The 25,820-nt window shown below is 37.5% G+C and overlaps 1 protein-coding gene across 4 annotated transcripts in view; it reads left to right on the top strand.

The window, feature by feature from the left end:
- The first annotated feature begins 966 nt into the window (after positions 1-966).
- LOC124612678 (zinc finger protein 250-like) overlaps positions 967-25,820 on the top strand; it is a 154,648-nt gene continuing 129,794 nt past the window's right edge. For 2 of the 4 annotated variants that reach the window (XM_047141004.1, XM_047141003.1), the window contains exons 1-3: positions 967-1,158; positions 9,551-9,726; positions 17,930-18,088. In XM_047141004.1, coding sequence (XP_046996960.1) covers positions 1,079-1,158; positions 9,551-9,726; positions 17,930-18,088 — 415 coding nt within the window. In that variant the 5' untranslated portion in view covers positions 967-1,078. Of the gene's footprint in view, positions 1,159-1,213; positions 1,245-1,264; positions 1,587-9,550; positions 9,727-17,929; positions 18,089-25,820 lie in introns of those variants that run through there. The other 2 variants (XM_047141006.1, XM_047141005.1) reach the window with 2 other exon arrangements.

Here is a 25,820-nt window from a genome sequence, read left to right as displayed (position 1 = left end):
TTTTTTAATAATGCTGTATGCAGTTATTACTCTTTGCTCAGTCAGTTGTCTGTTGTTTCTTGTTCAAGCATATTGTAGGAGAATAAGTTACGTTAATGTGTACGCCTTTAAACATAACAAATAGTTACCTATCTTTAAAACAAGAATTTATCGAGATAAAATGTTACACAATAGAAAAAGGCATTCTTAATTTATAGGCAGGCATCGCTTCACTAATTTAAATTTTTATGGCATACATGCTTACCATTAAAGTACCAACCAATATAAAAAGTTTCATTTCGTGTGGGAAAAATTCATAACGAATTTATTTACTAGCACAATACGCCATAAAAAGTAGCTTTCACGGGAAACTAGGTAACCTGTCTTTCTTCATTTCTAAACAATCGTCTCGTCTTTTGGTTTTAACCATAACTTCAAGACCCACGAGAAAAACGCTGATATTTTAACTCATTTTTGTATCAGATAGTCAACTGAAGAAGGTAGTTCCGTTATTAACAAGTAGTAGAAAAAAAATTGGTTGAAATTGACAACAGTTACAACAGATCACAATAAAAGGAAAAGCAAACTTATTCTCTTTAAATGCTAAGCAGTTCTTGTCCTGTTTTGATTTTCAGGTGGTTTAAATAATGCTTAATGGATAATTTGGCTTGCATTACTTTTTGAGAAACTGTAAATTGGGCCTAAAGTGAAATCTCGAAACCACTACACGAATCATCCACTCAGCGGCTGATTCATGTAGTCACTGTGATAATATAATTGGTAACCTGTTTGAAAAATAGAAAATGAAGTAATAAATAAATGTCGTGAACGGATAGCTGTGGAGAATTTAAAATATTATTCCACATTCCTCACGACTGTGTGTAGTCGTATCGTAAGAACCAAGCTTTCTATCTTTTGTGGAAGCACTTTGTAACTGACTTCTCTGACCTTGAAATCTGCGTGTACAACTGTCTATTAACTGATATGCCTCTGGCAGAGCGTCTTTTAGTATCTCTGGGTGTTTATCTTTGGCGCAGATTTAGTATACGTATAATATTTATAAATTATTATGTTCTAAAGCGTTGCCTAATTCTTTAGAATGTTTAAACACAATTGTGCGTATCCTGACTGCAACTTTTCGTCCACCGTTACTCATCGATTTCCGAAGGATCCAGTAAGGTAAAACACAAATTATGGCTGCTGCGATCAAAGTGTAACATCGTAGGTAGTGACTCTTTCCAACGACTGTGCCGCACAAGTCGCATGTTTGTAATATATTATCTTGTATACAGAAGTCTGAGATTATTGAATAGATCGGCGCTAATTTTACAATGCTTGGAGATGATGATTGTAGTGATGAGGCATTGGAGAAGGATGTACTATACGACGAGAATGCCAAAAATTCCAACAGTTCAATGGAATTTTAGTGCTTCTTAAAATAACATGTCATGATGCCCTTTTTACGTTTATGTTGTCAGAAAAAAATCGAATATAAAATCCCAAGAAGTTGTCTTAACGTTTGGAGGCGCAAGACGCATTGCACCATACACCGCGGAAAAAGTTGAAGGCGACGTTCAGTTGGATTGTTGAAGTTCTAGTTACGTGGTGTTAGTATTAATGGCTGCTGAAAAGAGAGCAGTATCATTTTGTTTCATTTATTTTTGTTTTGTTATGACATCACGCAAAAATCGTTAGTTGTACATGTTGTTCGGTTGCAGGACTATCGATGATTGGTTCGTAGTTCGGTTTTGTTCATAATGACGTAGTGGTCACTGCTTGTTATTCGGGATCTTTTAATGTTAATGACAACTTGAACACTGCACTGCCCCTGATTTGTGTAATTGCACCGTCTAAAAGATTTCTCTGTTAACGTACGTTTAACATGCCCATCCAGACCTACTCGCGTAGGGCCTACTGTCAACAGTAGACCATTATTAGATGTTTTCCATATTTGCCATTCTAAACTACTGTTTAAAAAGACGGTTGCAACAATTTGGCTGTGGGACATACATTTGTTACTTTGAACTATTATTGAAGTTTATTTAATTTTTATTATTTATGAGAAATGTGCGTATTGTATCCCAAAATATTGATGTCAAGTGCGTGTTATGTTATGAGTTTTATCAAGGTACAAATTTTACGTTTGGTTCTTATGTTACATTCGTCATGTTTTGAAAGTTTAAAATTCATTCTGCACAGAGGAGGATGTTGAAAGAGAAACTTGAAATTGTGATTATTTCGGCTATGGCAGCATGTATTAAAGTTGCAGTTAACCAAAGCAAGAGTAAGGTTCACCACGCCAGACAGACTGGCACCTCTATCTAACCAAAGTAGATGGCACTCTGTGGTTCTCATGTACGTGTAATAATGCCAGACATGGATCTGGTTCTCAGCCAAATTGTTAGAACCATGAATGTTACAGAGGTCCGTATTAAGCAATTCCAAGCAAGGAGAAATTAATTGCTGGTTTCAGAGAAACACATTAAGTGATTTGTCTAGTGAATCGTTTAAAATTCCTTGGTTTCGGTAGGGTGACATGCCAAAATGAACTCTAAAACCTGCTAAACAAATCATGAAGCCCGGCTTAGCATGTTTTGCACTTTGACGTATCTCGTATTTTGTGTATGTGTAAACAAGTATGTTTTCTTATTTTGAATAATTTCACTAGCTGTCTTGTTATTTCAGTTTTTGGACACTGCAGCATAGTGAACATTTTAAGAATGTTTGTTGAAGAAAACTGTCTTGCAGTGGTCTCTTGAAAAATCTTGTAATTATTTACACTCGCTATCCGATACATTTACATCTTATGCTGTTCCTTATCAGTAATAGAAATCAGTTTCAGTTTAGCTGAAATTTACACACTGATGATAGTAATACCCAAAAAGAATTCCTTGGCTCCTCATCTAGCATTGAGAATGCAGTTCTGTATTCTGAAGCAAAGATTTCACCTAGGCCTAGCTCCAAACACGTAATTTGAGAAATTAGGAATCACTGTGAATTAAAAATACAGTCAGAGATGTATCTGATTGCTGTGCCCTTGCTACAGATTGCTGCTTTGTAGGTTAAAGAATTGAAGATTTTTGTTGCAATGTTTACTGTGAATGGGCCTTTTATTATTATTACTGAATGGCACAAACTCAATCTTACCACACACCCCAGTGCTCATGATAACAGGTTACACAGCAGACGGTTTGTACTAATCTTGCCAAGAGCAAAAGTGAGCAATTCAAACAAGCTGAAATAAATAGTAATGGCCATATGCAAAATGAAAGAGAGTGAAATTTCTAGTGGTCAGTTTGATAAGTTCGAATAGTCTTAAACACAAATAAAAAAAAAGTTCAAGTCTCACTGTGTTTATCTAAGGAGTATTTTTCACTCACCGTTGTCTGGGGTTGTGTGGATTATCTTCTGGAGCAATCCACTTAAAGTAAATAAAATATATTCCTTCATAGTATTCTAGAGGAAACTTGCTTCATTTAAAATTTGTTGTGAAGGGGAAACTCATAATGGCACAGTCTAGTAATCTAATTGAAGGAGATGGAAAGTGACAGTTGTTTCCTTAATAAACTGAAGAGGATAAAAAGGAACATATTTGAGAACATTACAGATATAATCAGTTTGACACTAAAGCAACAAATTAACAGAACAGGGAGAATTAAATAGTATTTATAGACTTCTGAAAAGCTTTTATCATAATCTTATCAGAAGGAAAATTCATGTGGGAAAACTAAAATTATGAAACAGAATTCCTGCATGGTAGTTACTTTCATGGCGTGACATTTTTAATGTTTCTGATGGACACACACAAAACTGTCCAAGCTTCTAGTTTCTTCATTGAGGAGGAAAGAGGATTATTTTGGGAAAGGTTAGAAGGAAGGACCAGTCTTTGAGACACCAGGTGGACAAGAACCCATCCATTGTATGAATGAGGGGGAGAAAAGGTGAAATGGGAGGTCTTGGAGATTCTGACACCTCCGGCTTAATCTTTTTCTTCCCTTATCCTTGTAACCCCTCAGTTGTATCTCATCCTGGGTGGGTACCAAGCAAGGTGGCATATGGAATGATGGCAGTTTCAGTCCCTGGCCAACCATTCAGATTAATATTTTCCATGGTTTCCCTAAATCACTCAAAGCAAGTAGTGGGATGTTTCTGTTGAAAGGACGAGACCAATTTCTTTTCTCAGTCTGAGCTTCTGCTATGTCAATAATGACCTTATCATTGAAGGGACATAAAATGCTAATTTTTTTCTATCCTGGGGTCTGAGTGGCCTGCCCTTCCCTATGGAAGATACTAGTATTTTTGTAAGCTAAGATGGTTTTGTATAGTTTTATGTGTGTCTTGTCGACATCACTAAAAATTTTGCTGTCTGAAATAAGTAATGGCCAGCAATTTTTTCTCGTAATTTTGAAGATTTAGCATAATCTGTGAGCTAAAATCATGTTGGATGTAAAAAGGAAATGTAAAGAGCCATCTAATTGAAGTATATATGAATTGCTTTCCCAACATATTGATGATATTGAGCCAGGACCAACAAAACAAATGTAATTTATGAATAACAAAGAACTGAGTGATAGTTATTTTTTATTAGAACACTCCTTTTTTTCCATTGGTTGATAGCGATGGTTGGTTTGAAAACTGGATGAATTCTGTATACTCTTCTATATGCTGTTATGCTACAAAGAATAAAGAAAATTATTTTTTTTAGAACTAACAGTGTACACAAATTACTTCTAATTTGCTAAGATTATGGGCTCTCAGTAACTAAAAGTAACAAGAGTGTAATGCCCAGGTATGCTTCAATGTAGTAAAACTTGCTATTCTTCTGTTCACATTCTTGAATGTGATCAGACAAATTGACACTATGGTGAAAGTAGACTTCTGGTGGTAAAGCACATGTAATAAAACTTGCTATTTTTCTGTTGTCATTCTTGAATGTGATCAGACAAATTGGCACTAAGGTAAAAGTCAGTACTTTCAGTGAATTCTGGTGGTAAAACACAAGTCTCGAAACAGAGTAGCAGATCAGTCGAACAGTGGGAAATTTTTGCCTGTCTTTAACCTAGCCTTCACCTCAGTTATGTAAGAATTTGCCAGGAACAACATTTTTGGATTCCACATTCAATTGTAGGTCCCCATTCCCTGGTAGGATTACTGAGGTAAGTTAGGAACACTAAAGTATGTATTGGAAGATCAGTACCAGCTATGTCCTGATATAGCAATGTCAGCTGTTTTATTAACACCATTGACACAAACATATATATCATTTATTTTTTATGTTTTGGGCAATTGAAACTGGGGTGGTACTCTTGGATTTTCCTTGGTAAAGCAACATTTGGAAAGAAAGTTCTTCATTTCTGCATTTGCTTTGCTGCCTTCAGATCCATTTCCTGTGTCATCCATGAGTGTCTGATGAAAGTTGTATGTGAACAATTAACAGTACAGACAGGAAGTGAATGGAAGCATTTGAAATGTGGTGGTATGGAAATATGTTGATGTGATAACAAATGAAGAGCTATGAATAGGCTTGGGAGGCATGCTAGGATAGTCTGTGCAGTTGTGATGACCACTGTCTCAGGATAGTGTAGTGGTCTGCACATCTGCCTGGTAAGCAGGAGAACCTAGTTCTATTCTTGGCCTGGCACAAATTTTCAACTTTTCCCATTGATTTAAATCAATGATGGTCATTTCTTTGTGTCTTGATTCATTATGGCTGTGAGATCAAAGTGTGTCTGTTCTTTCAGACACGTTTGAAAGAACAGCACCACATATATGAAGCAAGTAGGTGTTCAGTTTTTTCACTGAATTGTTTTTCTGACAGGTAGTTTACAAAAACATGAAAGAATTGGCCATATAAAATTTTGTATATTTGTATACTCTTCCCAAAGTATCATTGATAAAAATATTGTTAACTAGTCAAGAAAAATCAACAGCATAAGTAAGCATAAAATATAGAAATGCAACAAAAAATTGCAATATAAAACAAAACTACACACTATAAAAGGTTCTCATGAGTTACATATCACATGAACACTAACGTCATTACAATGGTAACTTCTGTGTCAACTGAATTACCTGATTGCAATGATATGTAGAGTTTTGTTTATAGCATTTAAACATTTTCTCAGAAGTCAATATCATGTCAACGCTACACAAAGTGCTGATGCAGCAATCTACATTCAAGTTCTAGTTACACATGACTAGATGCTTTAATAATTAACATTTAATTATTTATTTATTTTTTTAAATTTTTTCTTATTTATGAGAACCACTTTTCTACGATCAACCTTGCAGATGGTTTTCTTTAATCATAATTATAGCTATTTGCCTTGGTTATATCACATTCATGTGGAATATGAGAGAATGGGATGTTAACAAACATTATCATCAGGCCAATAGAAGGGCACAACTGGTTCATGAGGATGCATGGATCTTATTGTAACATCTCCTTCTTCACTGTTCTGTTTCTTAACAGTCCCAAATACCAAGGAGAGTATATGAACTTGCAACATAGCAGTTGGGTTGCATAGATCATTCTGGCATCAGTGGCAAAAGTGCAGAGAAATCATGGGTGATATTGCTGAAATCAGTATTGCAGCTTAGCCTTATTGCTCCAGTCTTACTTATTGATAGTGGTATTATGGGTTGCATAGATCGTATTGCAGGATCCGTTTTTGTGCTTTCAAAGTTTAGAAGAAGAAAATGTCCAACTTGTACCATTTTGTATCTTGAAGCAAAGAACTGAAATGCCCTGTAGGTCCTTCTGGGCCCTAGGCTAGTTAAGCCAGCATTGAGCATAGCTTTTTCAGGAGTCTGTACCTTCACATTAGTGACATTTATATCATCTGATGGCAAGTTGTCACTTGCTTGTTGTTCATTAATAAGTTTGGGCCCATTTTTTTGCCAGACACAATGCCAAATCCTCTAATTTTGAAGTCCTATTCCTTTTCTAAACTAACGTCACACAGTCCAGATAAAGCATATCATTTGTGGCACATAAATGGACACAGCAAATTTTCTTGTGTAGAGAGAATCTGTGCATGTACATTGTCTCTGTGTTTAACACCCAAACATGAATCAGATACACAGTGTGAATGACTGTTGCTTCACCATGATGTAAGTTCTTGTTCTTCATCAATTGGTTCATTCAAACTTGTCAGGGCACTGTCTATAAGGATGCTGTCCAACAAGATAACGCTGCCTGCTTGTGCCTTCCATATTGCTTGATGTATAAAACCACCATTTGTCATGAATAACCCAAAGTATTTTGGCCTAACGAAGAAGTGAATAAGTAATGACAAAACCATCCTCTTCTGTTGTTGCATTGCGAAAGTATCTCAGATTATTATTTTAATATTATTGTTACTTTTTTCAGTAGATAATACTGTTGTTTTGGAAATGAATATTTGAAAAACTGCAACAATTAAATTCATGATCTGTGATGCAGTTCAGTACAACTCAGAACTGTGTGCTCAGAAAACATGACTCAAAATGAAGGAAGTGCATGATGCAATACATTTGGTGGTAATGAAACAGTGTTCTCAAATAAAAATTTCCCCAGGGATATCCAACCTAGCCCCCCCCCCCTCCCCTCCTTTCAACAATTTGCTGGTGACATGGTAGTCATAAATTACAACTTAAAACACTCTTCAAATTGTGTTTTTCCCACACTTCCATCATTTTTACAAGCAGATTCTTTTTGTGTGACACAAAGAAATATTTATAATAATATTGTAAAACTTTCAAAGGAATCTTTGAGGAGGCAATACCATAAAAATAATTACATCCATGCATCAGGTTTGCTTAAAAGAAATTATTTATAACTTTTCTAAGACACAGATTATGGGTATTCATTATAAGGAGCAAGCATTTAAATGCTTAAACCTTCCCTTTTAATTAAGAAGAAATGTCGAGCATCTACTACAAAAACTGTTGGAACTAGTGCATTTTTAAATGAGAAAGAAGATCATCTATGAAAGCCTGAGTTCCTGAATCCATATAACTTCTTTACATCATAACTGATAAAGTACTTGCCTTGCAACATTTAAATTGTGAGAATATTCATATATTCAGGTGAATTTTAATCTCACAACATTTCAAGGTTTTGTGTGATGGTGGGTGACATTTCCTAACGTTCCTGGATGATTTGACTTGGAATGACCCCTTAGTAACATATTCCATTTTCTCACATGCGTGGTCAAAAGTATGGTTCCTAGCATGACTTAATGTATCTAATTGCTACAGTACTTCTGCCATCTCAGTTCTACAACTTCATTTAGCAGAGATAATCTTGGACATATCTAGCTGTCATATTTGGTAGGAATATCACATTCGCGAGAACCAATAGCAACTGCTATAGGCGCTGAGGAGAACTAATTTGAAAGAAAATGCAAAACTAAAATAGTGTGATTGGAAACAATAATGACAAGTTTGTGTCTAGTGGTGTACAGTTGTTTGAAATGGTTTTCTTTAGTTAGCTCAGGATTACTGTGTAAAAAGACGATAATCTCAGATATATACAGCACAGGAAAGGGTAATATTTTTTAGTTTTTGAATAGCGGCTGACAGGATGTTCTTGGAGAGGCAGCACATATTTTTCCAGTGATTCTTTTTTGAAGTAGCAGGGTTTGTGACGTGGCTTGCATTCCATCCCCCCCCCCCTCCCCCCCCCCCCCCCCCCCCCCCCACACACACACACAAACTGATCTATTTATAGATTCAAAGTAACTATGTTGTACCTCTTTCCTGATGTTTATCTGTTAAATTAGATAGCGTGTCCATTGCAAAGGCAAGGCTGCTTAATTTAGTAGCTAAATAATCTATATGTACTTGCCAGCTTAAGTTTTTGTCCAAGTTTAGTTTCAAGAATTTGATGGTTTCAACTTCTTTCATAACATGATTTTTATGTACAATACTGATGTTACGTGTTTTTGATTGTTTGGTTTTAAATTGTTAAGACCATTTTGTTGAAAACATTTATCTAGGTTGTTCACAGTGTATTATTATGGCATCTGGAATTTCCCTCACATTTTCTTTTTTTGAGAAGTACTGAAGTATCATTGGCAAACATGACTGGTCGGGCACTGATATCGAGAAGTAAATCATTTATGTGTAAGAGAAACAGGATTAGCCCTTGGATGGAGCCTTGAGCAACTTGTGAAATTGTATCCCACAGAGATGGATAACTGTAATTAAGTAGTGTGTGACAGTTACTGCTGTAGTAGTGCCTTGTTTCGAGAAGGATTTTTGCAGTTTTGTTCAACTTGAGCCTTAAAGCCGTCTCAGAATCTTTGAACCAGATGTGAAATTACAATTTGTACCTATTGATCCTCTCTCTAATTCCACTCACAACATGTAAATATTCCATTGTGCTATTTCCACTCCTGGATCCATTATGTTCCTTTGCTGCATTAAAAAGTACTGCGTGATTTGTGATAATTTTAGCAAATATCTTTACACTGCACACTGTTTTGAGCATATTTAAGGTAAATAAATGTGTGAAATTATATGCTGCCTGTATTCTCTCAAACTTTTTAACTGATCCACATTTTCCATTTTTCTTTTGTCTCTAAAGAAGTAAAATCTGGGCTCAGCGAGCAGGTAGATGGGACCTTCTTGACAAGGATGCCACTTATTTGAGTAATAACTGCAGGCTCTGTACCTTCCATTTTCATGATCGAATGTATACATCTACTGAGAGGAAGAGGCTTGTACAGATTGCAGTTCCAGAGATCTTTGTTCTGCCAACAGGTAGGTACACAACCTTTTGTCTCGTTGGGCTAAAAACTGTGGTGTTACATTGAAGACAGGGTTGTTAATGTTTGTAGAAGAAGAGATTCTGTTCTAAGTTACTCATTATGTGTTGGTGCTTTTGACGAGTAATTATTTCCCATAGTGATGGCTTTTATTCACCATGAATGCCGAACACTTGCTAACATTAAGTGGCTGCAGACTCCAATGTTAAACTGTACACAAGATGCCTTTTATCAGATGCCATTTTTGTTAGGCAAAGCTTCTTTCTATTAGACAGGGCCATTCCTCTGCAAACCAGATTTCATGTTCTCATTTGCTTCATTTTGTACTAGCTGTTAGGTGAGGTAGCGAAATAACAAATCCTGAAATCCTGTCTGCTTAACTGCATGCTCAGTCATGGAGGTGGAATTTACTGTTTTATTTATTTATTTTTAAAAAAATGTGATTACACAGAACATAGGCCTATCATTCATGTGAAGGTGTGTGATTGGCTGTCCTCTCTCATTCGTTAGTTTGTTGTTTCCACCATGAACTTGCCACTGTCATCATTTTGTGAACTGCTTAATTAGTTACACTGAGATAACTTTACACTTGAAACAGTTAGTTATTTGTACATTCATGTGTCAAAATCAATATTGAGATGCAGAGCTATTTTTCTCATATGCATATAGCTACAAACATTTGATTTTTATGTTTCTCTCATCTGCAGATGACGAAGAAATTGAAGAAATGTATGATGAGATAAAAGAAATTATTCAGATAGTGAAGGCTGATGAAAATTTAATAGTCATGGGTGACTGGAATTCGAGTGTAGGAAAAGGGACAGAAGGAAACATAGTAGGTGAATATGGATTGGGGCTAAGAAATGAAAGAGGAAGCCGCCTGGTAGAATTTTGCACAGAGCACAACATAATCATAACTAACACTTGGTTTAAGAATCATGAAAGAAGGTTGTATACATGGAAGAACCCTGGAGATACTAAAAGGTATCAGATAGATTATATAATGGTAAGACAGAGATTTAGGAACCAGGTTTTAAATTGTAAGACATTTCCAGGGGCAGATGTGGACTCTGACCACAATCTATTGGTTATGACCTGTAGATTAAAACTGAAGAAACTGCAAAAAGGTGGGAACTTAAGGAGATGGGACCTGGATAAACTGAAAGAACCAGAGGTTGTACAGAGTTTCAGGGAGAGCACAAGGGAACAATTGACAGGAATGGGGGAAAGAAATACAGTAGAAGAAGAATGGGTAGCTCTGAGGGATGAAGTAGTGAAGGCAGCAGAGGATCAAGTAGGTAAAAAGACGAGGGCTAGTAGAAATCCTTGGGTAACAGAAGAAATATTGAATTTAATTGATGAAAGGAGAAAATATAAAAATGCAGTAAATGAAGCAGGCAAAAAGGAGTACAAACGTCTCAAAAATGAGATCGACAGGAAGTGCAAAATGGCTAAGCAGGGATGGCTAGAGGACAAATGTAAGGATGTAGAGGCTTATCTCACTAGGGGTAAGATAGATACTGCCTACAGCAAATTAAAGAGACCTTTGGAGATAAGAGAACCACTTCTTTACAGGCGAATGGAAAAACTAGTAGAAGCCGACCTCGGGGAAGATCAGTTTGGATTCCATAGAAATACTGGAACACGTGAGGCAATACTGACCTTATGACTTATCTTAGAAGAAAGATTAAGGAAAGGCAAACCTACGTTTCTAGCATTTGTAGACTTAGAGGAAGCTTTTGACAATGTTGACTGGAATATACTGTTTCAAATTCTGAAGGCGGCAGGGGTAAAATACAGGGAGCGAAAGGCTATTTACAATTTGTACAGAAACCAGATGGCAGTTATAAGAGTTGAGGGACATGAAAGGGAAGCAGTTGTTGGGAAGGGACGAAGACAGGGTTGTAGCCTCTCCCCGATGTTATTCAATCTGTATATTGAGCAAGCAGTAAAGGAAACAAAAGAAAAATTCAGAGTAGATATTGAAATCCATGGAGAAGAAATAAGAACTTTGAGGTTCGCCGATGACATTGTAATTCTGTCAGAGACAGCAAAGGACTTGGAAGAGCAGTTGAACGGAATGGATAGCGTCTTGAAAGGAGGATATAAGATGAACATCAACAAAAACAAAACGAGGATAATGGAATGTAGTCGAATTAAGTCGGGTGATGCTGAGGGAATTAGATTAGGAAATGAGACACTTCAAGTACTAAAGGAGTTTTGCTATTTGGGGAGCAAAATAACTGATGATGGTCGAAGTAGAGAGGATATGAAATGTAGACTGGCAATGGCAAGGAAAGTGTTTCTGAAGAAGAGAAATTTGTTAACATCGAGTATAGATTTAAGTGTCAGGAAGTCATTTCTGAAAGTATTTGTATGGAGTGTAGCCATGTATGGAAGTGAAACATGGACGATAAATAGTTTGGACAAGAAGAGAATAGAAGCTTTCGAAATGTGGTGCTACAGAAGAATGCTGAAGATTAGATGGGTAGATCACATAACTAATGAGGAAGTATTGAATAGGATTGGGGAGAAGAGGAGTTTGTGGCACAACTTGACCAGAAGAAGGGATCGGTTGGTAGAACATGTTCTGAGGCATCAAGGGATCACCAATTTAGTATTGGAGGGCAGCGTGGAGGGTAAAAATCGTAGAGGGAGACCAAGAGATGAATACACTAAGCAGATTCGGAAGGATGTAGGTTGCAGTAAGTACTGGGAGATGAAGAAGCTTGCACAGGATAGAGTAGCATGGAGAGCTGCATCAAACCAGTCTCAGGACTGAAGACCACAACAACAACGACATATTTATATTTATATAAAAACTATTATTAAGCTTAATTCTGTGTTTAAGAATGATGGTTCAAAATATTTGCTGTGTGTGATTATCACTGAAAGGATTCTGAAAGATGAAAAATATTGACTTCTAGATTTCAGCTCAGTCTGTTAGAGAAAACCTTGAACTGCATGGTGAAAGGAATCATAGCATTTGTGGGGCCCAATGTATGTGCAAAATGCCTCTGTAAGCTGATTTTGTGTGCAATATTGATTGAATTTTACTGTACAATTTATTAATTCAGCCATGACTTATAATTTTATTTTCCAGTAAAAATGCTCAAGTAGAAAAACATCACTACTAATGTGCGAGGAGCTGTGCACCTCTCATTGTTTAACCAATGTGTTTATTGTCCCCTTTTCTTGGAACACGGTAGTTTGATAACATCTGCTAGTCAAGATTTCTCAGTGTCACATTGTAGTTTATTGACAGGCAGCTGTTAAATGCTGGATAAATTAGTTAAATTGCTCTAGGAATCCAACCTATTTGGTGTTAACTTTTAGCACTTTTTACACCACTCCATATGACATTGTACTAGCTCTATGTAAAGCTCTCTGTTGATAAACTATTAACCACAGTGTTTTCCTTGTTAGCACTTAAGTGTGAGTTTTCACATTATCTGTTCTGAACATAACAAACAGTGCGTCCATGTATAATTGGATGAATATTGCCTTCATAATGTCCTAATGTAAGAAAATATGAAGGTAAAGAAATCTGCAAGCTTTCTGAGCCAGTAGCTCCTCCTCTAGAGAAAAAGGTTGAAGGGGAAGATAGAGGGATGAAGGAAAAGGACTGGGGAGGTTTAGGAAATGGGGAGAGAATGGAAAAGTCACCCAGAACCCCTAGTCAGGGGTAAGTCTTCCCTGGCCCGGGCTTCCGGTTGACTTTTCCAAACTTTCCCCATTTCCTACACCTGCCAGTTCTTTTCCTTCATATTTCGCCCGTCCTCTTAAGCCTTCTGCCAGAAGAAGGAGCCACTGGTTATGAAAGCTTGCAAATTTCCTTAACCTTTGTATGTGTGTTCTCCTGCTACTACTTGGTGAGTAGATTTTTTTTATCTGTCCAGTTACATTATATTTTCAAAAATGGAATATTTTTGCTAATGTACAAAAGGCTGCAACTAAGTTGCTACTGCCGTGACTTATTCTGATAGTAGATTATTTGAGCTGATGTCAACTTATGAGGGTTTAACCCTCGAGTGGGTGCACTGTTATAAGAAGTACAACAGCAGCAGTTTTTATGCCTAATCGATGCCTTAACCTTGAGCTACTGCGCCATTGCTGCCATGTATTCCATTGTTGATATTTTTCTCGACAATGTTAAAGTGGCTTCAGTTCATTTGGGTACCTTTCTCAGTTTGTTTTCTGAATTGTAAGCAACAGTGTGTCGAATGTTGTAAAAAGTACAAAGTGCATCTGCTGGTGTGACAGGTGCAAGCTTTGTTCCAGCAGTCAATGTCCAGAAGAAAGTGTACTACAAAGTTTACAATACTTGCTTGTTGTTTTTTTTAGTTTTTATAGCTGCACATTAAACATTAATTTGGTTACATCTACATCTGAATGTATTTATTCATTTCATTTCTTTGATGTTTTGTTCCAATTCAAAGGGTGTATCATACAAAGAAATTCGCAAACTGCTTGAAGAAGGTGATGATAAAGTTGATCCAGACTTTTCAGACGTGGAGAAAAGTACAGTAGATTCACTGAATAGGACCATGGCAGTGAATATGAACTTGAAGGTGAGGATGGTGATGACCCCGAAGATACAGAAGATGTACGAGGGTTCTTTATTGAAAAGACAAAGTTTCACGTTGGTGTAAAAGCGAGTGTGCTAAAACATCAAAAACTAACAGAAAAACATTGTGCAAATTCCACCAGATCCAAAGAGAAAGGTGATGCGTATAACTGACGAAGTTAGCGCTTTTTTGAAGTAATTGACCTCAACTTCATTGATGAAATCGTAAACTGTACGTATACCTATATAAATAAACAGCGAGACGCACATAAATTCTCATGCAAAAGAGGTAGTAATGTGCCAAAATAACGGCTTGTTTTTATTATTATTATTAAGAAGAAAATGCCATAATGCTAATGTACTGGAACTCTGAGCAGCAGACATAACAGGAATGCTACTGCTTAGGACTGCAATGAGTTACAATAGGCTTGTGTTTTTCTAAGCTGTATGCAGTCTGCTGATATGGAAACGAGGAATGACAGGAGAAAAACTAATAAGTTGGTTGCAATTGTTCAGTATTGGATCCTTTTGCTGCTAACTGTCAATGTTCTTACAGCCTGGTGAATTCACCATGATAGATGAAATGCTTCACCCCTACTGAGACCACTGTAGATGGATTCAGTATATACCCAGCAAACCAGCTAAATATGGGACAAAAATGTTTGTTCTATGTGATGCAAAAAAACATTTTATTGCAGTAGTCTGGAGAATTATTGCGGAATGAAACCAAAGGACAATAATCAGGTATCTAATTCTCCTGAGGACATTCTGAAAAGATATGTGGTGCCTATAGAAAATTCTAACAGAGACCTTACAACTGACAACTGCTACACAAACTACTTCCTTTCTGAATATTTGTTGCAGAAGACTATCACTTGCATTGGTACAATGACGAAGAACAGATGTGAAATTCTTCCAGAATCAAACAAAATAAATTGGGAGTGCAGTGTTTGGATATGAGTAGAATAAGACTTTAGTTTTGTATCTTCTATGTAAAACCTGTGCTATCATACTTTTGTCTGCTGTGCATGACATGGCGACAGTGGGTGAAGAAATATACAAGCTGAAATCATAATTGAGTACAACATGACAAAAGGTGGTGTTGACGTTGTTGTTAAAATGTGTGCCTGGTACTCCATTTCAAGAATTACAATGAGATGGCGAGATGGCCAATGGCTAGTTTTTCATTTTTCTGAACATTGCCGGAATTAATTCGCAAACAAATTGTCTGTGAAAGGTGTTATGAAAGTGGACATATGTCAGAGAAAAACTGGCTAAATTGTTATTTAAAGAACTAAAAGTGCAAAAGCTTTTGTTATAAATGTTGAATATAGTGAATACGAACTGCTTTCATCAATAAATTTAATAGTTTGTTTAAGACAAGTTTCTTTTTACTGACAAGTGACCATGTTGTAAATTTTACAATGCGCGCCTGCTCTTGTGACAACAGTAGGCACTCCTGCCGGGGGTTTAAGCTATATTTGGCTAAATTTTCCCTTGAAGCCTTCAAAAATGTTCCTAAATAGTAAGAAATTGCTATTTGAAGCTATTTGTATAGTAGTAGCCCCATTTTTTTCTACATATGAAGTAATATTTTTGATAAGGATTGCTCCATAGTTGTTAAATATTTAATACAGTCATCTAGATAACATGGACAGCTTCTAAGATGACTCACTTTATTTTTTTCTACCAGTTTCAGCCATAAATACCCATCTCCAAGCACTTGAGTAACACAGAAACAAAATAGGCGTAATAGTACACAAACAGCCTAACAAACATATAAAGTTTCACTTGTGAAACATGCAATGTAGAAATGAAACAGACGTAACTATATATGAATAAGCGCAACAAGCACAATGTGTTTCACATATGAAACATATTATTTTTGTTGTACTTAAAAGTTTCTTTTGTTTCTGCATTGTTCAGGGCCCAGTGATGATTGTTTATTTTCAAAACTGGTTACAAAATAAAATGATTCATCTTGACAAGTTTCGGTATTCTCAGTATGACTTTCTTTACATCCAAAGATTTCCCACTGAATATCTTCTACCTTCTCATAAACGCATTCTCCCATGTTTTATAATTCTTTCAACACATACAAACCCAACTGAGCTAATAAATACAATATCATTGCTGGAATCAAAGCCCATTCTCGACCTCTCTTTACTCTTACGATCTGCTCTTATCACCCAGAAACTGTTCACCTACTGGCTATACACCTTCTGTGGACCATGGTGTGGTAGGGAAGGTACAGTTTGGCTGCTGTAGCCTATGCACAAACACATATCTTGTGCTACTTATAAGCCACAGCTAGTGAGTCTAAAAATGGAGCAACAGGTTATGTCAGTACAGTCAATAATTCAATATATATAGATGTTTGAAGTCAATAATTTCTCACTAAAGCATTGGAAAAAAGGAACAACCAGATCAAAATAAGTCTTACACTGCCAGAAGGAACTTTTATAAAACTAAATACTGGTAAAAGATACAGCATAGGAGATAGTGTTGAAACAACATTGAAAGTGTAAAATAAAAAGCAGACATCACATGGAAATTATGTGTCAGTCCCTCGAGAACCTGTTCACTAATATTCCACAGTAATAAAATTTTCTTCTCCTTCTTCCACATCTTTTGGAAATATTAAAAGCTTGGGAAGTGCTGGCAACTATGTTCTCCTCATCCATTATTCTCTTTATTGTGCAATTGGAATAGCTAGTGGTCTCTGCAACCCACTCAAGTAAAATTTATAATGAGGTTTTTGTTTTCTTGTTTGCCCCTTTCAACATAAATTTAATGGAATTACATATAATCAGATGTGTCTGATTAGGCATAACTTTCTCTGCGCTTAAAAGTGCATGATGACTCTGATGTGATGCTACATAGTGAAAAGGTAGCAACAAGAACACTTGAAGTATATAGGTAAGAAGGCGACAGTCAACGAAGGTGACCATCCATATGAAAGAATGGGCTGGACTCGCTCATTGCTCAGGACGAAAATGCATCTCTGTGCAGGTGCCACCTTCTTTGTGTGACCTCTAACTTTGTGCAGGTGACTAAGCAAATTGAAACACCAATTTTCCTCTATGATCAGCTCCATCCTCCACCAGAAAATGTGATAACTTAAAAAATCATGGTGGCCTTCTTGAGAGACTCTTGAGAATTTGTGTATACCATACTATACCGCACATTGCCTGACACTAGTTTAATGACCTGTAAGTCATTGAGTAACCCAGAAGTATAAATTTGTTTTAAAAATCACATATAGCATTTACTTAATATGGTGCATGCTGAATGGTATATAAACCAAATGGCAATATTTTTATGTATAAAAAAATAGTAATGAGCACCTAGAATATAAATCTATTCCAAATACAGGTATTGTTTATGGTTGAGGAGTACAGAAATATATGTAGTGGGCTGCTGGATAACCAGCATGGGCAGCCTACAGACTTTTTAGAGTTTTTGATATTGTAGTTCACCATTCTGTAGCGTTGTTTTGTTTGCTGATAGTGTTTGAAATTTGGTACATTCTTTCTGGTCAACACATTTTTCCTTTCATTTTGTTCAGTGCTTTCTCAAACTAATTTCTTTAACTATTTGATTGGTTTAACACGACTTGTTTCTCTTGCAGGCGAAATAAAAATTTACTGGGATAATGATGCAATGTTTTTAATTAAAGCACCTGATATAGCCTCTCAGTTGGAGATGTTTGATGAGATACGGAAAGAACTTAATTTGGAGGAATATCTTACAACTGGCAACATGAAACCTGGAGTGTCTGTTACACAAGGTATGTGTATATAATTTGAATATGATATGTAGGTTCAGTTTAATCTCAGTGTCACAGAGATAATGACAGCTAAATAAACTACTGTAGCTTCTTAATCTACAAGGAACTGGGGAAAAGTAAGCAAGATCATCATTAACTCTGTGATCAGGTCCAAGGTACTGTGCACTGCTAAGAGTTTTGTCCTCTGTTTGTTCTTGTCTGCCATTCTTCGTTGCCAGTCATCTCTTTCATCAATTTGTCTCACATATTCCTTGATTCCATCAGTCCAGTAACTTTAAAGCATAACACAAGGCATTTGTTTGGATGTCATGTCCTACCCAACTTCAAGGTATTTAATTAAGCACTATACCTGGTACTTCACGTAATTTTTCAAATCATAACTGTGCCTGATTTGCCATGTATTATATTGTACATATCGTCTGCATCAGCTTCTCCCTTTATCCGGACTTCAGGGTCACATTGTCGGCATATGCCAGATGTATGATATTTTCACATTCAGTTTCTATTCTGTGAAATTTCAGTGTTAGGTTTCTTGCATAATCTCATCAAGTTTGAAGATAAACAGTACAAGTAATAGGATGACCTTCTTGCTGTAGCAATAGGGCGACCTTCTTGCCTTAGCTGTCAAGCTTCAATTCCCGTAGTGATAGTTTTCGACTGCCCTTGTTTTGTTATTCCCAGCACTTGGAATATCAGGCATGTTTTCCCCTTTAGCATACTTCATTTCAGAGAAATAATAGGTTCATTTCTAAAAGAAAATAGTGCATTTAGGCTGATCAGCAAACTGTCAAGTTAGGGACTTGAAACTGCTAAGATCATTGGTCCCAAGGCTTACACACTACTTACTCTAACTTAAACTAACTTATGCTAAGGACAAAACACACACCCATGCCCGAAGCAGGAATCGAATCTCTGACGGAGGGAGCCGCGTGAACCGTGGCAAGATGCCCTAGACTGTGTGGCAAATTTGTCACAATGTTAGTGGATAGTAAATAATGAGTATTGCTTAAAATTTTAATTATATGATACTCAGCAGCACTTTTTTATTTTTATTAAAGGCAATCAATTTCGGTAATGAATCTGTTTAAAGAAGAACAACCAAATAACGGAATATACAGTTATAATAAAAAGCACCTTGTGTGTATGTACACTACATGCAGAGCGCCACTTATTATACAAGGTAATACAAAAAGATATTCAGCTGTGCATAGCACAATTACAGTGCCCAATGAAAGTCTCAGAATGTTCCATTCTTAATTCAACTATCCCCGTGTAAGTCATGTCGTATGAACAGGAAACACATGTGCCGACCCTATTCTTTCACTTCTTTCACCTTGAACTTAATTGTCCAAAGACCTCACATTAAGAGTGGTGTACATAAGCCATAAAAATTGCATATTGCCAACAATATATCATGACAGTATTGTCCAACAACATTGAGCTACATGATGTGCACACACATGTAATACAACATTACTGGACACTATTGTTGGCAGTGTTTATGGCAATGCTTTTTCAGACCAGAAGTATTTGCAAGGAACCACACAATTGCCACAAAATGGATAATGTGAGCAAGTGGAAGTGAGTGTGGCTTTACTGCTTTTACATCACACAAGGAATCAAGGTGAAAATAAGAAGAGAAATGGGGCTTTGTGGATGCATCCTTTTCTAAGTCAGTGGAAGCTACAGAAAATTTAAATCTAGTGAACTGATGCTGGATACATACCTGTTCCAGAATTTTACCAAGATGTCGAAGCATGATTTTCAAATGTCTCGCTCAGGCAGTTGGTCTGAGAATTGCTTAAACCAAAGTAAATGTGAGATGGTGTATACCAATTACAACCTCCTTGGCGATCACCCTATGGTTTTCAGCTACGTGTGGTTCGTATAATATTGCAATGTACATATTTGAAGGTTACTATTTGTCAGTAAGCCTCATGGTACCAGACTTTCGCAATGCTTTGGTAGAAGAAGTGAATTATTTCATTAAGGGTGGTTTGAAATGAGAGTACAGTTTTTGTATTATTTTTGTTCACCAACACAAACAACTGTTGACACTATCAGTTCCAGCTTCAGGTACTTTTCAAGACAGTGTGAAACTCATGGCATCAGATGCAAACCTTGTAGTGGATGAAGAGCAATCTGCACTTGTGCTCTTCCTAAGCGACTTTCTTACCTGGCATTTAGCATAGGTTTGAAGATTTGGGAATTTTTATATGCTTCATTTAGTGTGATTCCAAGCTTGTCGACAATAGCTTGCCACCTGTTTCTTTTTCAAATTGCCATCTTTATATCATTACTTTCTACGTCCTATAGTTCTGGTAGTAGATGAATGGCAGTTATGAAATTCACAATTCTCGTGTTTGTCCATGTCTCCATTGCTGCACACAACAATCTCAGGACAACCAACAATTTCAAGATGTATAGCTATATGTACATGAACAAAAGCAAAAAACAGTGTTGTTTCCACTCAGACATTTGACTGCAGCTCTGTCAGTCAAAGAAGTAAGAAACAAAAGTGAGAGCAAGAGGGAAACTTTTGCAGACAAGGACAGAGGTACATGTTGTCAAGGAATAAAAAATATTCTATATGTGCAAAACACTGGCAACTAGCCAATACATTGGCAATTCTTGCAACAGCCTGCAGCATCATCAATATTGCCCAGCTATACTTCAAAATTGCAGTCTATTGTAGCCACATTGCAGAAATGTTGATAGCAGCACTCTTGCGACCAGATATTGTCTAGAACATGCCCATATAAACACACATTTACAGACTCATCTGTGCTGTACATAGTTGAGTACCTTTTTGTAAATATTGCCTTATAATACTAAGTGACACTCTGCATGTAATGTATTTACACATGGAGAATAATGTTTTATAAGACACTTTGTCGAATAACTGTAGACACCTTTTATTTGCTTAATCTCCTTTGGTACAGGTGACTCGAGGATGGTCAGATTCATGACCGAAATCAATCATCTTCAATAAAAATAAAAGTGTTGTATGATGTAATTTTTAATCTCTATCAAAGTTGTTCAGCACCATCTGCACAATATATTTCAAGTAATGAGTACTGTGAAACTATGCTCATTAATTAATTACTCTTAGTTCCCACATTATACTCTGTATTTAATGATGATCACAGCGTTATGTGAAGTCCTTATTTCAGTAGTGGTACACCTTCAGTTTTGTTCATTTCAAGATGCTGATTCATAAACATAATTGAGTGATAACAATAGACAGAAACGGTAATCCCCTGTAACAAGCGATGGACTGTAATATTTCAGGTATCTTAGTCAGAGGATTGTCATCACTCAGTTATGCTTAAGCCTCAGTATCTCAAAAAGAACAAAACTGGAGGTGTACCACTATCAAAATAAGGCCTTCATATATATCTTCAGAAATATCATCCTACAAAATTTAAGAACTTTATGTAATCTTGGCAGGCTGCCATGTAGTCCTGCTGCCATTCATGGAGACAGTCGTAGAGATGCTGGTGTTACGTAATACATGTGTGCATGAGCATTACCATGGCGAGAAAATAACATCTCTCTGGCATTGTACCAACAGCAAGAGAATGAACTGGATAATGTTCTGGATGCATTGTGCACTATTCAGTGTTCACCCAAGTCCTCAGGGGCTTAGCATTTGTTTGCTTGGTATAGGCTTGGTGAGTCCAAAGCTCCTGAGCTGTGGACTTTTGAGCACCAGCAGTTTTCTGTCGACTGTAACGTTTTGGCACGCTTCAGCGACCACTGTGTGGTGTGGCAGTGGAATGTTTTGTGTTACAGGGTGTAACCATGTAGGTCATGAGGATGGTACAAACCTCTCTCTCTCTCTCTCTCTCTCTCTCTCTCTCTCTCTCTCTCTCTCTCTCTATCTATCTATCTATCTATCTCTATCTCCATCTCCCCCCCCCCCCCCCCTATCTCTCTTCCCCCTGCCCCCCCCTCTCTCTCATAAAAAAACCACTTAAGATATGCTGCGCACTGAGGAGGTGCATGGCTGTTTGTTTGTTAACACTTCTGGGGACCTGCTGCACCTAACTTGTATAAGGCTTACACAGTCAAGCAGGGCTCTGTCTCAGTGGATGTCTGGGAGTACTCAGCCACTCATCCAAACATATGAGGGCAACTAGTCCTGCTAATCAAATTGCATTTAATAACAGGGCTGAAGGAGTCATAAATCAGAATGTGTTTGTAGTGATCAAGAGGATGGAGCAGAATTTTTAAAAAATGTCCCCCTCCTATATTCACAAAGGCTTAGAGGGGCTTGCCGCTATCTTAAAGTCCATTAAATGGTTCCTTATTGGTAGAGACTTAAGAGGGCAAAGCACGTGGAACTTCTTGGGTAGTCAGAAAAATTAAATGACTGAGGCATTATTGTTGAGTTGCATAACACGATTAACAAGCAAATGTGTGGTCACGTTTCAAGATATGGGGCATAGACATCTCAGAACTTAAACAAGAATGAGCATTACAGGGGATAGTAGATGTGGAGCAAAGGATAAGAAGGTGTAATTGAGAAACTGAGAAGATCATTACCCTCATTGCGGCCTTGGCAGGACTCTTTTTACGTAGTGCTTGACCTTACATACCTAGCTGTATGCAGTGCTACACATGCTGGAAATTTGCAGAGGTGAAGTGACCCGTCCAAAATGTGGAAAGGTAGCCCGTGAATCTGGGACTGACTGCCTGTCTCCGGTAATATCCATGAACTGCTCTGGGAGCCAGTCACTGTGCAGCTGAGGCTGCCCTGTTTTTGCTGAGGAATGCAAAGTCCAGGAAATAAAAGTGACGAAGCGGCTCTATGCAGAGGCCAAAGAAGAATATAAGGAAACAAAACCCCCTGTTGTGTTTGCCACTTCATATGCTTTGATGGTGCAGAAACCTGTTCCCATGGTGGGTGCTTTGATGCAGATGATGTCCAGTGCACCATTGCCCACCACCAGGACCTGTACATGCACCTGTATGTGCCATATCAAAGTGAGTAAAGACATAGCGATCCAGGCAACTATGTCAAAAGAGACCAGCAACATTTTCGCAATAAGCATTGAGAAGGAACCCTGAAAGCAGAATCCCACTCAACCCCACCTTTCTCTCCATCATCTTCAAAGGGAAAGGGTAACAATGTTTGAATCAAAAGCTGCCCTGGGCACCATCAGATGTCATTCTATCACATCTGATTGATGAAGAGGACATCATGGATTTTTACGTCCCATCTCCGCACCCAGGCAGCCCCTCTATTCCCCATCACTCTACAGGTGCCTCACCACCCTTGTGCAAGGATAGGGGTAAATCAAAACTATAGCACTTAAATGGCTCCTTTACTCCTATAGAATATGAGTGGATACAGGACTCATCTGGAGGAATGACCTTTCTGTCTCTGTCTCCAAGAGACACATTTTAAACAGACTGCCACCACCTGTATTTGGAGGCTATCACCTCTCCAAAAAAAAAAAAAAAAAAAAAAAAAAAAAAGACAGCCTTATTGGTGATAGGGCAAAAAGAGTGGCATTAGTGTTAGTGAAGTATGTACTTCACACCTGACATGTATTCTTAACCACAACACTACAAGCTGTCTTTGAGATAGTGGCCCATGTTGCTGTCACAGTGTGCTCTGTGTACCTACTGCCCAAGAGCCTGTTGAGAGTGAGGTCCTCACACATCTTCTTCATGAACTTTCCCAACACTTTCTGCTTTTTGGGGACTTTATTGCACACAGTGTGCTGTGAAGTTCTAGCACCACTTGCACCAGGGGTCAGTTACGTGAGGATATGACATGAACTACAGACATCATATTTAAGAATATGGGTCAAGCTATGGCTTTTAGCACCGCTATGGATTCATCTATGGACAAGCACCTTTCCTTCTCACCTGCCCTTGCTCAGTATAGAGTGAATGACAACCTTCATGGTAGTGACCACTACCCTCTCCGGAATCATCTGCCCGATGGAGCAGACCAGAAAGCAAGCTGCCGAAATTGCTGTTCAGAAAGGCTAACCGGTTGCTTTAGAGGCAGTTAGCTGTTTTCGATCAGTGTGACTGCATCCGGGACAGGATGTTACAGGCAGTTATCTGTTTTCAAACAGCATGACTGTGTCCAGGACTGGCTGGATCCCATTGTAGCTGTGATCGATTACACTGCTGATGCATCCATCCCAAAGTCAACACGAACACCTAGGAGGCCACGTGCCCCTTGTGGAATGATGAATGTTGTTCTGCAATGAGGGTCAGGAAAATGGTTATGTGAAGATTCAATTGTTGCTCTACAGATACAAGTCTTGCAGCTCTTTGAATGGTGTGGGCAAACGTGAGGAGAATAATTTGGGAGAATAAGCAGAGGTCATGGCAAAAGTTCCTGAACTCCGTCAATAGGTCCACATCCACAAGTGAAATATGGTAAGCCATCAGGAGGGTCTCAAGGTGAAACTCACAACCACTAATAGCAGCTGTACAGGAACAAGGGCATCTCCTAACATCACTGAGAGGCATTGCCCAGACAGTGGCTCAATAGTATAAGACCACTATGGCCAATTCCAGCCAGGATCCAGCTTCCCATCATTATTGGGAGACACTGTAGACAGTTGGTTTTAATTTCCATTTCACAAACATTGAGGAATACAGCCAGCTGTTTCTCTGTGGGAGTTGGATAGTGCATTGTCAATAGCTCGTGATATTACATCTGCTCTCGACCTGATAACGTACAGCAAGTTGAAACAGTTGAACCTGTGGTCAAAGGAGGTCCTCCTCCAGCTCATCAGTCAGTGCATGTATGCCCTGGGACAATTGGGAAATGCAGAAAAACCCAGAGAATTTTTTCATCTGAGAAAAAATGGGAAAAACCCAGGAATTTTCTTAGACTTCTGGGAATTTTTCATTGTTTTAGTTTTCAGTTAAATTTTTGTAATTTTGTCTGGTAAGAACTGATACTCTAATGAAGAATTTTACTTTATTCCGTTACTGCAGAATAATAGTGCAGCAGTAGAATGGAAACAAGAGAATAACACCAAAATAAAACTTTGGTTGCAGATAAAATGTGCCATTTACAACAGAAAAACACAGTGCACCTTAAGTGTCTGCTGACAGCAAAATGTGTCAAAGGCTTTAGGACAAAGACCATACAATACTTCATAACAACAAACTGCGTTCAATGACCGTGGCATCACACCTGTTCACATTTCTGACAGGTTGTAGGAAAATATTGCGAATTTTGATTTAAGATGCGCTATTTTCCAACTAAATATGCTTTTACACAAGATGAAATACATTGCTTGTGAGAATGTGTGATAAATTTCTTAAATCAGGGAATGCTTGAATCTCATTCAAAACTTAACTCTTTGAGGACCAATCACTTAAAAATATTTTGGGCCAAGAAAACCAGCCATTTATGCTATTATTTAAAATTTTACTGGCGCATTTGTGTTTGATATACTTAAAGGGTGGCACACTCTTAAAAAAAAGGCCAAGCTCAAGGTTTTTCATATCTATTTTACATCTTTCATAGATCACAAAGTATACAGTAATGATGGCAAAAAGTATAATTATCCTTCAGAAAAAAATGCAAAATGAATTCTTAGCAATTTTACACACCATTGGGCTTTCTATGGAAAAAGTCAAAGTGCTCAACAGAAGATTAATTCAGCCAGGTAACCCATGAAATATTCTGTGCACAGCAGCGAAGTTTATTATTGTGCTTGTCAGAAATATTCATCTCCTGCAATTTAAG

Source organism: Schistocerca americana, chromosome 4 (genome assembly GCF_021461395.2).
Source record: "Schistocerca americana isolate TAMUIC-IGC-003095 chromosome 4, iqSchAmer2.1, whole genome shotgun sequence".
Lineage (NCBI taxonomy): Eukaryota > Metazoa > Arthropoda > Insecta > Orthoptera > Acrididae > Schistocerca > Schistocerca americana.
This window is presented reverse-complemented; position numbering and strand designations above follow the sequence as displayed.